Raw genomic sequence first — 11959 nt, forward strand, 5'->3', positions numbered from 1 at the left:
CCCAGGCGCAGAGGACCTTTCCCCTTTTGCACACACTTCCCCAGAAGAGCCGGCTGGTCCTCACGTCATCGCTGCAGATAACGACACGGGGGGGGGGGAGGTTCCAGTGCGTCTGGACTGCAGGGAGAATTTGTTATTCCCTCATCCCCGAAGAATGACAGGTCCCTATTGTTTTCATTCTTTCACTCCTCAGCTGCCATGACTCCTTTCCGTACTTGCTTGGAACAGGATATGGTGGAATTTTTTTTGTTTTTTGTTTGGTATTTTCTGCTTTTTACTCCTCATATGGTTTACATTGTATACCCAGCATCAGGGGAATATGACCAGTAATGGAAAATAACAACGCACTTATACTGAAATGCTCGACCTTTGAAGGCTACTAATTACTTTTTCAGGTCAGTATTTTACATGTAAAACACATGATTAGCTTAAAAAAAAAAAGATTCATTATTATTGGTTCAAATACCCAACAGCATGCCTAGATTTACCTGTGAGGGGACCTCAGGCAAGTGTGTAATCAGGTGATCGGAGTATTTACGAGTCTAGAACATGAACTAACACGACATAAATACATTTTTTTTAAGTATTAGGATTTGAATGATCCACTCAATCTTAACGCACATTCACTGACAGTGGACTTTTCACTGAAGTAGGAGACATCTTTTGGCCACTAGATTAACTTGTGAAATTAAACACATAACCAAGTATTTGATTCTAGATTCTTAAATGAGTGGGAGTAGAGAATCCAGCAGGTTATCAAACTTCCTGTGGAAAACTTATATCAGATACAAATTATTGTTCCAAGGAGAGTATTGCAAACCTACTGTTGTTCCAACTTCATGGAAAATTTGTCATTATCTGGGCTGTGGCACAGCAGGAGGCTGTAACTGTGACAGAGGTCGATGAGGGAGGAGAGGGGAGGGGACGGGAGGGGAGGCGAGGGCAGGGCCAGGATGGACTGGAAGTGTGCCTCCAGCACCGTGTATAAACATGGCCCCTTTGCACACCTAGAGGTCATTGTTTACATCCATCCATACATGCCATTTCTGCATCCTGACAGTGTGGCAGAGCTGTAGAAGACCGAGAAACAAACACCTCAACCTGTGTTACTGTTGTTTTGTGTTGCCATTTCTACTTGCTCACCTTGAAGCCTCAACACCTGTTCAACAGACAGAGGATCGCATCAGACAGTGAACACCTCGTGGATTTTAGCAAAACAATTCCTGTTTAAATCTTCCAAAACCAGCTGCCACCATTTCACCTCCGACAGCCATGTACAGCTCCAGCTACTCCCGGGCCAAGTTTGGCCAGGAGGCAAGGGAGCCACTGCACCATCGCAAAGGGAAGAGCTGCGGCTACTACATGAGGATCATCTTCTTCTTTTCCTCTCTGATCCAGTCTCTGATCATCGTCAGCCTGGTGCTCTTCCTCATCTATGGACAGCCGGAGAAGTCTGCGGAGGAGAAGAGGGTGGAGGTCAGTGATTTCTCCTAGTGTATTAACCTTAGTTTTATTTATCAGATGTTAAGGACCAGGTGTTTTAAACAAGAACTCCCAGCTTTAAACAATTACTTGTGTCTTGTTTACAAAATGCTCTTTAAATTACCTCATATTCCAGGTAAAAAAAAAAAAAGTTTAAAGGAAGCATCAATAACCACCGGCCTTTTCTGTTTCAAACACAGCATGTCAAAACTAAGAATGTTTTATGAGCGTATTGCTGTCATCTTTTTCATGTAACATGTTCACATCTGTAAAGTACAGTGATGCTGATGCTCAGTGATCTATTATTCTGAAGGAGCTGGAGCAGGGCTTCAACAGGCTGAGTGAGAACAACATCCAGCTGAGGAAGGAGAAAGGTGAGCTGGGAGCTCAGCTGGGAGCTCGCACGGCTGAGAAAGATGCTCTAGAGAAAGAGCTGGCGAAGCTGAAGATCGATGCCAACACCACAGAGCATGGGCTGAAGGAAAAATTGGTAAGCAGAAGTTTTTATTAATGGTTTGTAAAGTTTTATTGACGAGAATGTCATTTTTGTTTTAACGCCTTCTAATCTTCTTAGAAAGATTCTCTTTGCAACAAGAACAAATCAGGTTTTACAACGTGATTATACAGCATGATTACTTCCTCAGGCATTGTTGTAGTTTTCCTCTCGGTCACCAGTGGTGGCGGAAGTATTAAGACCCCTTACTTAAAGGTCCAATTTGTATGAATTCCCATGTCGTTAAATACTGATGCTTTGGGATGGCATCTGACCCGAATTACAATCGTAAAGCGTCAGTATTTTCTTTCTCGCAAATTGGACCTTTGAGTAAAAGTACGAATATGAATATATGTCAAAATACTTAATACATTAATAAAAGTGTGTAGGTGTAATCAGGAAACTATACTCACAGTTATTAAAATTGCTTAATGCAGAGCAATGCCCCCCTGTGACTGTAGACTGTACTATATCATTATCATTATATATAACGAGTCATTTTTTTGGGGTGAAGTAGTTTAACCTAGATTTAAAAAATGTCTCTTAATTGATCATTCAACTAATCAATAAATCCAATTTAAATTGTCTAATGGATACTTTGAACAATCCCAAAGCATCATATTTCATAAACTCTTCATGTGCTTATATGTGAAATCTTCAATTGTAAAGTCACAAGTCACTAAAAACATTTACTTTTCACTTTAAAATTTAGTGTAGTACTGTAGAAATATTAAGTAGCATATTATGAATATACTCAAGTACACGTACCTCAAAGTACAGTAGTTTAGTAAATGTACCTTCCACCAATATTGGTCACCGCGATTAAAAAGCAGAACCTACCAGTCATTAATCATCCTGTGTATTTTTTCATTTCCAGGCTGTCTGTAAGAGAATGAGTGTGACAACACAGAGCATGTTTATGCACCGTCCCACCGTTCCAATCCAGCCCCCTGTCCTGCTCACTACCAGCAGTACGTACTCCAACATTTAGTTAATTGCTCTAGTGCTGTTTAAAGTTGTACTGAGTTATATTACATTACATTGTGTCTTGTACTGTTTGGTCTGTTTCTGTTGTACATTTTTGTCGCTGAGTTTGTGTTTGTGTTATCTTTTGTGTATTGGTGTTGAGTTTTGTGTACTTTGATCTAGGGACGGCATCGCAAATTAGCTTTTAGGATTTAAATGCTGTTGTGTGTAGCATCAGTTCATGCTACATATTTACCCATCCAAATTAACATTAAATAAAGAAATAAATATGTTGAAATAATACAGTAACAACATATGTTAGATTATAGTCTGTTTGGTCTAAGATAAAACAAGATGGTTGCAGGGTAAGTGGAAATAATATTAGTACAACTTCCTAATGAGGCTAATAAAGCCTCCTTATAAACCTTTATGAAAGGTTATAAGTCTTATTTAAAGGCTTTATTCATTGATAATAATTAATTTACTAGTGCTTTATAAATTAATTACAGGACATTAATATGAACAACTTGGGTTGCATGATTCTGAAAAATCCTTCTGGCTGCTTAAATGATGGTTTAGTTGATACGTTATAACCCTTTATTAACGTTAAATACCTTTACAATTAGAAGTGACTCATTATAAAGTGAAACTTATGGGGGTTAAACATTAACAATATAAAGGATGAACTATTGGAAAATGGTACCAGAATAAGAAACTAGCAAAATGTTACATAAAATAAAAAGTTTTCCTGTCACAAACACTGTGTTTTCGCTGAACCCTCCAGGTGAGATGAAAACTCTGCAGAGCCTCAACGCCCAGCAGAAAGCTATGATAAACCTCATCGAGGCAAACTTCACCCAGACAGTTCAGTACCTGAGCCACGAGAGAGACGTGGCCCTCAAAGACCGAGACACACACCACCAGGACGCCATCACGCAGCGCAGGGAGAACACCATGCTGAAGGAGCAGCTCGCCACCTACACCAGGTACCATCTGTTTGTCTGTATGCTCCATTCAGCGTGTAACTGAAAACATCAAGATTACAACACATTAATGTGTGTTTTGATGTGTGTTTTTGTTTTTTAACCAGGAAGTGCAAAGAGGACTTTGCTCATCCTTTGGATGGGATCAAAACGGTGACCAGAGATTTCCTGAACCGGATCAACAACCTGTTTCCCCACCAGCTGACCTTTCACCTCACCTGTGACAGCCAGCAGGAGCAAATGGAGAAGATACGCAACAGCTGCACAAACCTCTCCAGAGACGTGGAGAATAAGTTCCAGCTGTATTTAGACAAAGTGGGCAACAAGGTGAGTGCATCATTCAAGAGGTTTGAGTGAATCTTTGATTTGATGTCATTATTTAAAACTACAGATAGACTGGCAACTTGTCCAGGGCTTCTCTGTAAGTCCACACGAAATATCGACAGTGTTTTACATTAAGGAACTAGAATAGACTTATATGCAGTGGTGGAAAAGTACGTAGATCCTCTACAAGTATTAGTCCTGCATTCAAATTCAGACTGAGGTCAAAAATACAGAAGTATCAGCAGTAAAATATACTTCAATTGAAAGAATCACAAGATAAATGAAATCAGGAAGGAAAGAAGGAAAAGGTTCTGCTTCACAAATTCTTTTTCAGTTTTTAAACATTTGTCCAAGATTTGCTTTAATTTGTTAGATTTTGGATACTTTAACCTCTCAAGCCTCAAATGTTTTCTTTGTGATATTGTCTGATCAATTTGGAGGTAAAATCTCTCAGATAACTGAAATATCACAAGGTTACCCTGACAGACTTATTTGAAGAGATGCAAATACATTGTATTTCATAAAACTATCCTCTGTTTTTTATTTAAAAATATATGGAGTAAAAAATTCAAAATTTCCATCTTAATGTTGTGGAGTAAAAGTATAAAGTAGCAAAAATCGGTTACTTTCCATCACCCTCCTTTAAACTCGCTGCAAAGCTGATGGAATATTCCAACAAACAAGTCGGATGGGAAACCAGTTTCTCGAGAGAGGAAGTCTATCCGCTGCATGATTCATGATAAATCTGGCTAAAGAGACAGATGTCCTCTGAGGCCAACTCAGGGTCACAGCCGAGGTGAAGTGTCTGGCTCTGCTGACACAGCAGCACAGTGCAGAGAGGCAAATACATATCCTCTGCAGGTATCTGCTTTTACTCTTCAAAACAATAGTTCTCTTAGATACAACACGCACAGGGGGTTAAGAAAACAACATCTGGTTTGAAATGAATCAAGTTTGTTTTGCTGCCGTCTTTATACAACTCCTTCTTTGTCAGAAGTGAGATGATTCTTTCCAAGTTGTTCATCTTCTTTAATCCACTTTTTCATTTAGACCAAATTCTAAAACAATTACATTTTTAATGTCTATCTTTATGGGGACAAGTTAGTAAAACAGATGCCACATACCACAGCATTTAGCCTCAGCTGGTATGCAGTGCTTATCCATAGGTGGGCCCTTTATATGATTATCTACAAAACAATTATATAATAATATTACCATAAAACGTATTGAGAAGTACCTGGACTGGACTGAATATAAAAAAAAAAAAAAAAAAAATCGAATTTTTTTGATTCATTGGCCTTCAAAAGCTCCGAAAATATAGAAAATCTCCTGTCACGTTCATCTAGAGTGCTTGGTGACGTCTTCAAATGTCATGTTTTGTCTCCTCAACAGTCTAAAACACTAGATATTCCATTTACAATCACATAAAACTGAAATTGAACATTTATTTGAATCTACTTCACACTTGATTTTTTTAATAACCGTATTTGTATTTACTTCATAGCATGTTTATCCTGTATTTTGATTTCGAGCTATAATGCATTTTTGTTATTGTAGTAAACTTTTGTTCTCCATCTTGATCCCAAAGTCTTTTTTTTTTTTGAGTAAAATAAATGTATTACAAACAGCAAATCCTCATACCAGAGAAGCTGGAATCATAGAATATTTTGCATTTTTACTTTTACTTATCGATTTCCTGTCCGAAGTTTTAATTTCACTCTTGGTCACCTCATTAGGTACACCCATACAATCTAATGAAATCCAGAACAACAGCTCTCCCACTTATTTAACCTTTACAACAACCAGTTTAAATTAAAACACAAGGTTATTTTTCTTTCTAACTGTAAAGATAGCATTTATGGCTGACCTGTTATACTAAATTGCTTTAAATTTTGCTGGCTCACCTTATAAGTTATGATAAACATCTTCAGAGATGACTTGTGACCAAGAAATCAGACAATAACTTAAATCTGTAAAAAAAAAAAAAGGTTTCTTTTGCATCCTTGCTCACAATTTTCTTAATTTCAGGTTTTTCATTGACCTTCAGATTTAACTAATTAACAACTGAGGGAGTCTGAGCCCTGGACAACAAGCACTCTGACAGTTTTCTTAATGTTGAGAATTTGAATGAGATGTCGCACCTGACCTTTTTTTCTTTATGTGGCTACATTCCTCTGTTTCAGCTCCATATTTGGACATTAACGTATGGGTTGTGTCCCTCAGGGAGACATTCAGTATAGATTTAAATCTTACGTCAGCATGAACAGCATGTAGCCATTGTGACGTGGAGGAAAATGTACATTACAGAGCACTCACATTGATGGACATAAATAGACACAATGTAAACAAAAAACAGGTACAATCACGCAAAAGGCACCATCTGGAAACACAGTTGGTTCAGTCTGGTGTGACACATTCTTCAGCCATGGTGCAATGTCTCTAAGTGACTCTCTCGTCACAAATATTTTAAACTAATATTATATTTAAAGGGAAAAACATGGCATCAGATAAAAGAGGAATGATTTCTTTCTTGCAGGTGGCCGAGATCCAAGCCACGTCCAGTCGTCTGGAGGTGCAAAGCGTGCATTTGAACACTGATCTGCAGCTGTGTCAACGCACTCGCAGCGAGATGGCTGCCGAGGCCGCAAAGCAGCTCGAGCTCAAGCAGAAGACCCATGATGATCAGGTGGGTTGTTTATCTCTGTGCATCGATGTAAGTGTGTGGGTGGGAAATGGGAACCAAGGGAGAGATCCAGGAAACAAGCTGATCTCCTCCGTCATGAAACTACCACTACCATTGTAAAATGTGCTGTTTATGATACTGTTTTGACAAGACAGCATGTAATAAGAATGTTTTGTTTGTTGTTTTTTTTTCACATCGTTTTGCATTTTAAAAATAACATGCATTTTTTGTTCAGGTGGAGAAATTACTGATGGAGCAGAACCGGCTGAGAGAACAGAAGAAGCTGCAGGAGGAAAGTTTAGCGCTGAGAGAGAGAGAGATTCAGATCCTCCAGCGAACGCTCCCACAGCCCAACCTTAAGGTAAAAGAAACACAGACGAACAGCCACTTGCTCTACACAGATTAATGAAAGGAAATTATGGAAGACAGTTCCCACAACTGGTTTCAAACCCTCAATGACCCGGGACAGATTTTTGAATTTTTGTGCTCATGTTAGCCTCAGTTTGGGCTGCTCCAGGTTTTTTCCTGTCAAACGGGAAACTGAAAATTCTACTTGCTTAACCTCTAGGTCACTGCTGCTTCGCTAAATGTATTGTATTTGGCTTTCTGAGTGCATTCACCAGAGTACCATCCACACCCGCACTGTTAAATATATGCAGAAGAGAGAGCAGGAGGAAGGATGGATAGGCGAGATAACGAAGAAAAAACATTTCAGAAAAAACATTTCAGAAAAAACATTTCAGAAAAAACAGAGTCATAAGTTCACAAAATGTCCCATTTCAAACTCCTCAGTAATGAGTGTACAGTGTCCATGCACACATGTGTTATCTGTTTGTAATGTTATATAATGCTAAGATAAAAATGTGTTTTTCCAGCCTGGTGTTCCTAAAGTTGCCGGCGTACAGGCCCCACAGCAGGGGGGACAGACTGTGCCTCGGTGGCCCCCTATTGGAACACCTGTCATCGGCAAAACTCCAACGGTAAAAATAATTTAATGATATTAGTTTCATATTTTGTGTAGCCATGAAAGCAGTTCTGTGAGGCACAGTAGTACTTTGTGCTAATTATTAATGTGTTATATTTATTGGTCATATGTGAGCGGGGTGTAACGTGAGGTGAAAAATTAGACCTTGAGACGATTTGTTTAACGCTGCTGGACTGTGGATTTCTTTGTGAAGGACTCGGATATATCCGCGACAGGTCCAAAGGATGTGACTTTATGCACATTCTCGAGTGCCTCGTCTCAGCGCCTCACAGAGAGCAACAGTAGCCAACATCACTTTAGAAATAGAGTTGGCTAAAATAAACTAACGACCGGATTCTAGCAAGACGCAGAAGTTCCACGGAGCCAATATGATGCTAACATGGCTAAAAATAACACAAAACTGACAAACTCTCTTTGTCTCTTCTTCACATATTTTATTTTATAAACTGTATCAACAGTAATTCCAGTATTCAGGTATTAAGACAGCGATCTCATTGCTGTCTTTGATATTTAATTCTTTTATTTTTGTGTTTGTCTTCCAGGTGAGATGAAACGAACGAGCGGAGCAATGACTGTAGGCACCACCGTTAAAGACGTTTCTGTAAGGACATGTACATATCAAACCACATCAATCATCGCAACCTGTAAATAATCTGAGTCCATATTAATAACATGTTAACTGTTGTTGGTCTTTGCATGCTTTGTTTAGTTTTACTTGTAACAGACGTTTCATGTGTTTTACTCTGAGTTTAACATTTACTGTGAATAGCCTGTGTTTGATCCACCCAGGTAAATGTACAAATTTCAATGACACTGGTGTAAATATTTCTGTCGTGTGTCACTCACTGTGATTTTTTTGTCATTAGCCTTTCTTTACTGTGAAATTAAAATTGAATTAACCAAGAACTGACTCGCTTTTTAAACTGCATTGTCCTCTTTAGTGTCTGGCATCAAAAATACAACAAAGAGTCAATCGGGACTTTGGGCAGCAGCTGCTCGCCCGTCTGCTAGAACACAGAATAGTCTTAAAATAGCAACATTTATGTTTCCTCATGATTCACACGACTGAATTTCTGCAGCAGCCCGGATGTCAATACATTTAACAACCGAGTCATAAACACATCATCACGTCTGCAGTCATTACACACTGCATGTCAGAAATATAAAGGAAGACATTCTGCACGAATTGGAGGCAAGGTTGAAGTTTTTATGGTATAAGTTCAGACTGTAAATCTATTACTGGCTTTTTTATGGTGCAAGTGCAGTATAGTAGATGTTATATGAACTACATGTCACTACTTCCTCTTCCTTTCATAAGCACAAGGCGATGAGCACATAGAGCGCTGGAAACACAGTAGTCTGCTTTTTCGGGGAACCTTTTTATGATCATCTGGAATTGAGTTTGGCACAGAGGAAGAAACTGAAATAAAACAGAAAAACCTGAAGTACCATTTCATGTCTAAGAGTTTGTATAACTTGTCACGCTCCAGATGTCAGTTCATAGTCTGTAATACTTTTCCCCAATCTTTGTAAGGTAATTAGAATACTGAAAACATTTTTTTGGAAAAAAAGCTTTTATTTTTAAGATATCGTATGTCCACGTTACGACCCTCTAGTAACAGTCCACTACAGTGGACATCGGAATGCCATACATCTGAAACTGGACCTTGATGGCAACTTAGGTGCTTCTGAGAATGAATCCCTTTCTTTTCATTTGAAAAAACAGAACAAAATGGAGGAAATAACAACAAATGTCCACCACAGAGAACATTTTTTAAACACTTAAATACTATGCTAAAATACAGTTAAAAAATTCCGACAATGTTTTAATGTGTTGTTAAGAGACTTATATAAAATATGCCAACAACATTTCAAGTCAAAATTTGCTCAATAAAAAGTATTATGCGCTTACTTTTCCCCTTCCCATAAAATGTGCTTATCATTTTCCTAAATGAGGAGGAGAAAGGTACCAAAGCCCCACCCCTTCACATTTGGTATCATTGAAGGCCCTAAATGTCCCCTGTGGATAGTAAAAGGAGTTAATTTAGTAGTATGCAGTGGGTGGGAGATATTCAGGTTTAGAAATGTCCTCCAAAGAGGACAATTTTGAACTACTGGTAGTCAGGAGGTAAAGAAAACTCTATATTGAAGATAAGGAAGATAGTATGTAGGAAGATAAAAAAAATGGAAGTCATGTTATAATGTTATAATGTCATTCCTGCTTTATAGAACATTTGTATAGATACAAATTTCCTCTTGATAATTGAAAACCACGGACCAAGTGCCTTTCTTACATAACCTCGGCTCATGTTTTCACATGTGTCTGCCTGTTTGTTGGTTGGTTTGTCAGCAGAATTACACAAAAAATACTGGTCAGATTTCCATGAAACTTAGGCTGAGGATGAGTCCCAGCCCCCATTTACTTTTGGTGTGGATTCGGATAAAGGGAAAGATCTAGGATTTTTTTTCTCACATTCTTTCAGGAAGCTCTGGGAAAAAAAGGGAAGTCGTCGTGAAACCCACCCTTCTTTGGAGCCTTGTTGTCTCGCCATAACTTAACGTGGAAAAGTGATTCAAACTTTAAATGAGTCACCAGAGTTAAGACTGTACTGGCCTAAATTTTTATAGCTTGAATGGTTTACGAGCAATCGCAGTTTATGCTTTGTGAGGTTTTCGGTCTTTCAGATTTTATAATGGGTGTGTATCACAGAGAGAAGCAGGAAAACATTTTTAGACCTTTTCTCTGAAATTGGATCAGATTAAGGTACCACAATTTTCACTCTACACACCTAATGTATATATCAGCTCCGTAGGACACCGACTCCGCCGTAGGTCCAATGTTAAGTTGAGCAAAAACTTCTGGAAGAAAGTGGACCAGACCCGGGGCCACGAGGGGTCTTAAACTGAAAAAAAAACCCCCACTAAAATTCAATAAAAAGAGGTATGTCTTATTTAATCAGTTGAGTAAGACATTTTGGCACTGACTCTGAGTCAATGGGTCACATATCAAGCTGCAGTCTGTCCAGTGGCGAAAGCACCACCAACCGATTGCTCCCCTCTTTAATTTGAGCCTAAATGTCTGGAGGAAAGTACAGTGCCAGTTTTCATCATTCCCATCATTCATCTACATAAATGCACTTGGCAACTTCTCCTGTTGCTCAGGATTTAAATGTTTGCCCATAAGAGCTCTGCTGTTTTCAACAGAAGCTTGGGAGTTATTCTTCTGTAAAATCAAGTGAGCTCACACACATAATCATTGTCAGTAAGACACACACACACACACACACACACACACACACATGCACACACACACACACACACAGACACACGCAAGACTTCTTGAGAAATGTTTGCATTTAGATTCTACTGTTTCTTCTTTTAAGCTCCACAAACTTAATTCTCAACTCTGTGTTGATGCATAAGGTTGTTTTTCATCTTCTTTAGTTATCTATTTATTGTTTTTATTTCAAAGTTTCATTAACAAAAACTTGATTACTCTGGATCTTGTGCATTGATACATTAAAATGGGGCTAATAATACCACAAAACAAAATATAACTTTTTAAATTTTTTGTAGAACTGAACGTTTTTGGGAAGACTGCTGCAATTCATTTGCAACAGCTGAATTTGGCGAGCTCACACCGGATGTGGAAAAATCACAGACATTCAGACATAACAAAGATTCCTTCCACATTGCGTAATACATCCAATGAAGATGGATTCCCAGGCTCACTGCTCTGATGGATGTGAGTGTTACAGGTGAGTAAGTCTGCCTTCTGTCCTCAGGAAATCCTTTGTTTAACATCAAGTGTTTTCGATCCCATGTATAGACCTGAGCACACCCACACACCTCCTGACTACACGTCAAATGGGTACACAGTGGAAGTGAGTGTACTAGACCTGGCTACGGCAACCATCTGAGCACAGCCATTCATCAAAAGCACAGGAAACTGACAGACAGCGAAAATTACCGCTCATTAGTCAGCTGTGATCACACAAAATGACTTCAGAGATTGCAATTTCAGTCCGCCTGTTCACCACTTT

General features: G+C 38.7%; 1 protein-coding gene across 1 annotated transcript; it reads left to right on the forward strand.

The window, feature by feature from the left end:
- The first annotated feature begins 1005 nt into the window (after window positions 1-1005).
- Window positions 1006-8822, forward strand: plvapb (plasmalemma vesicle associated protein b). Its single transcript, XM_030432165.1, has 9 exons — window positions 1006-1476; window positions 1796-1972; window positions 2853-2946; window positions 3726-3927; window positions 4032-4251; window positions 6785-6934; window positions 7167-7292; window positions 7807-7911; window positions 8459-8822. Exons 1-9 carry the CDS (start codon window positions 1273-1275, stop codon window positions 8465-8467), a joined length of 1287 nt encoding a protein of 428 aa, XP_030288025.1. The 5' UTR covers window positions 1006-1272; the 3' UTR covers window positions 8468-8822.
- Window positions 8823-11959: the final 3137 nt, after the last annotated feature.

Source organism: Sparus aurata, chromosome 11 (assembly GCF_900880675.1).
Source record: "Sparus aurata chromosome 11, fSpaAur1.1, whole genome shotgun sequence".
In the NCBI taxonomy this organism is placed as follows: domain Eukaryota; kingdom Metazoa; phylum Chordata; class Actinopteri; order Spariformes; family Sparidae; genus Sparus; species Sparus aurata.

Coding starts and splice junctions, on each gene's coding strand:
- plvapb (XM_030432165.1), top strand. CDS start 1,273: ATGTACAGCTCCAGCTACTCCCGGGCCAAGTTTGGCCAGGAGGCAAGG. Junction 1,477..1,795: donor CGGAGGAGAAGAGGGTGGAG/GTCAGTGATTTC, acceptor ATTATTCTGAAG/GAGCTGGAGCAGGGCTTCAA. Junction 1,973..2,852: donor ATGGGCTGAAGGAAAAATTG/GTAAGCAGAAGT, acceptor TTTCATTTCCAG/GCTGTCTGTAAGAGAATGAG.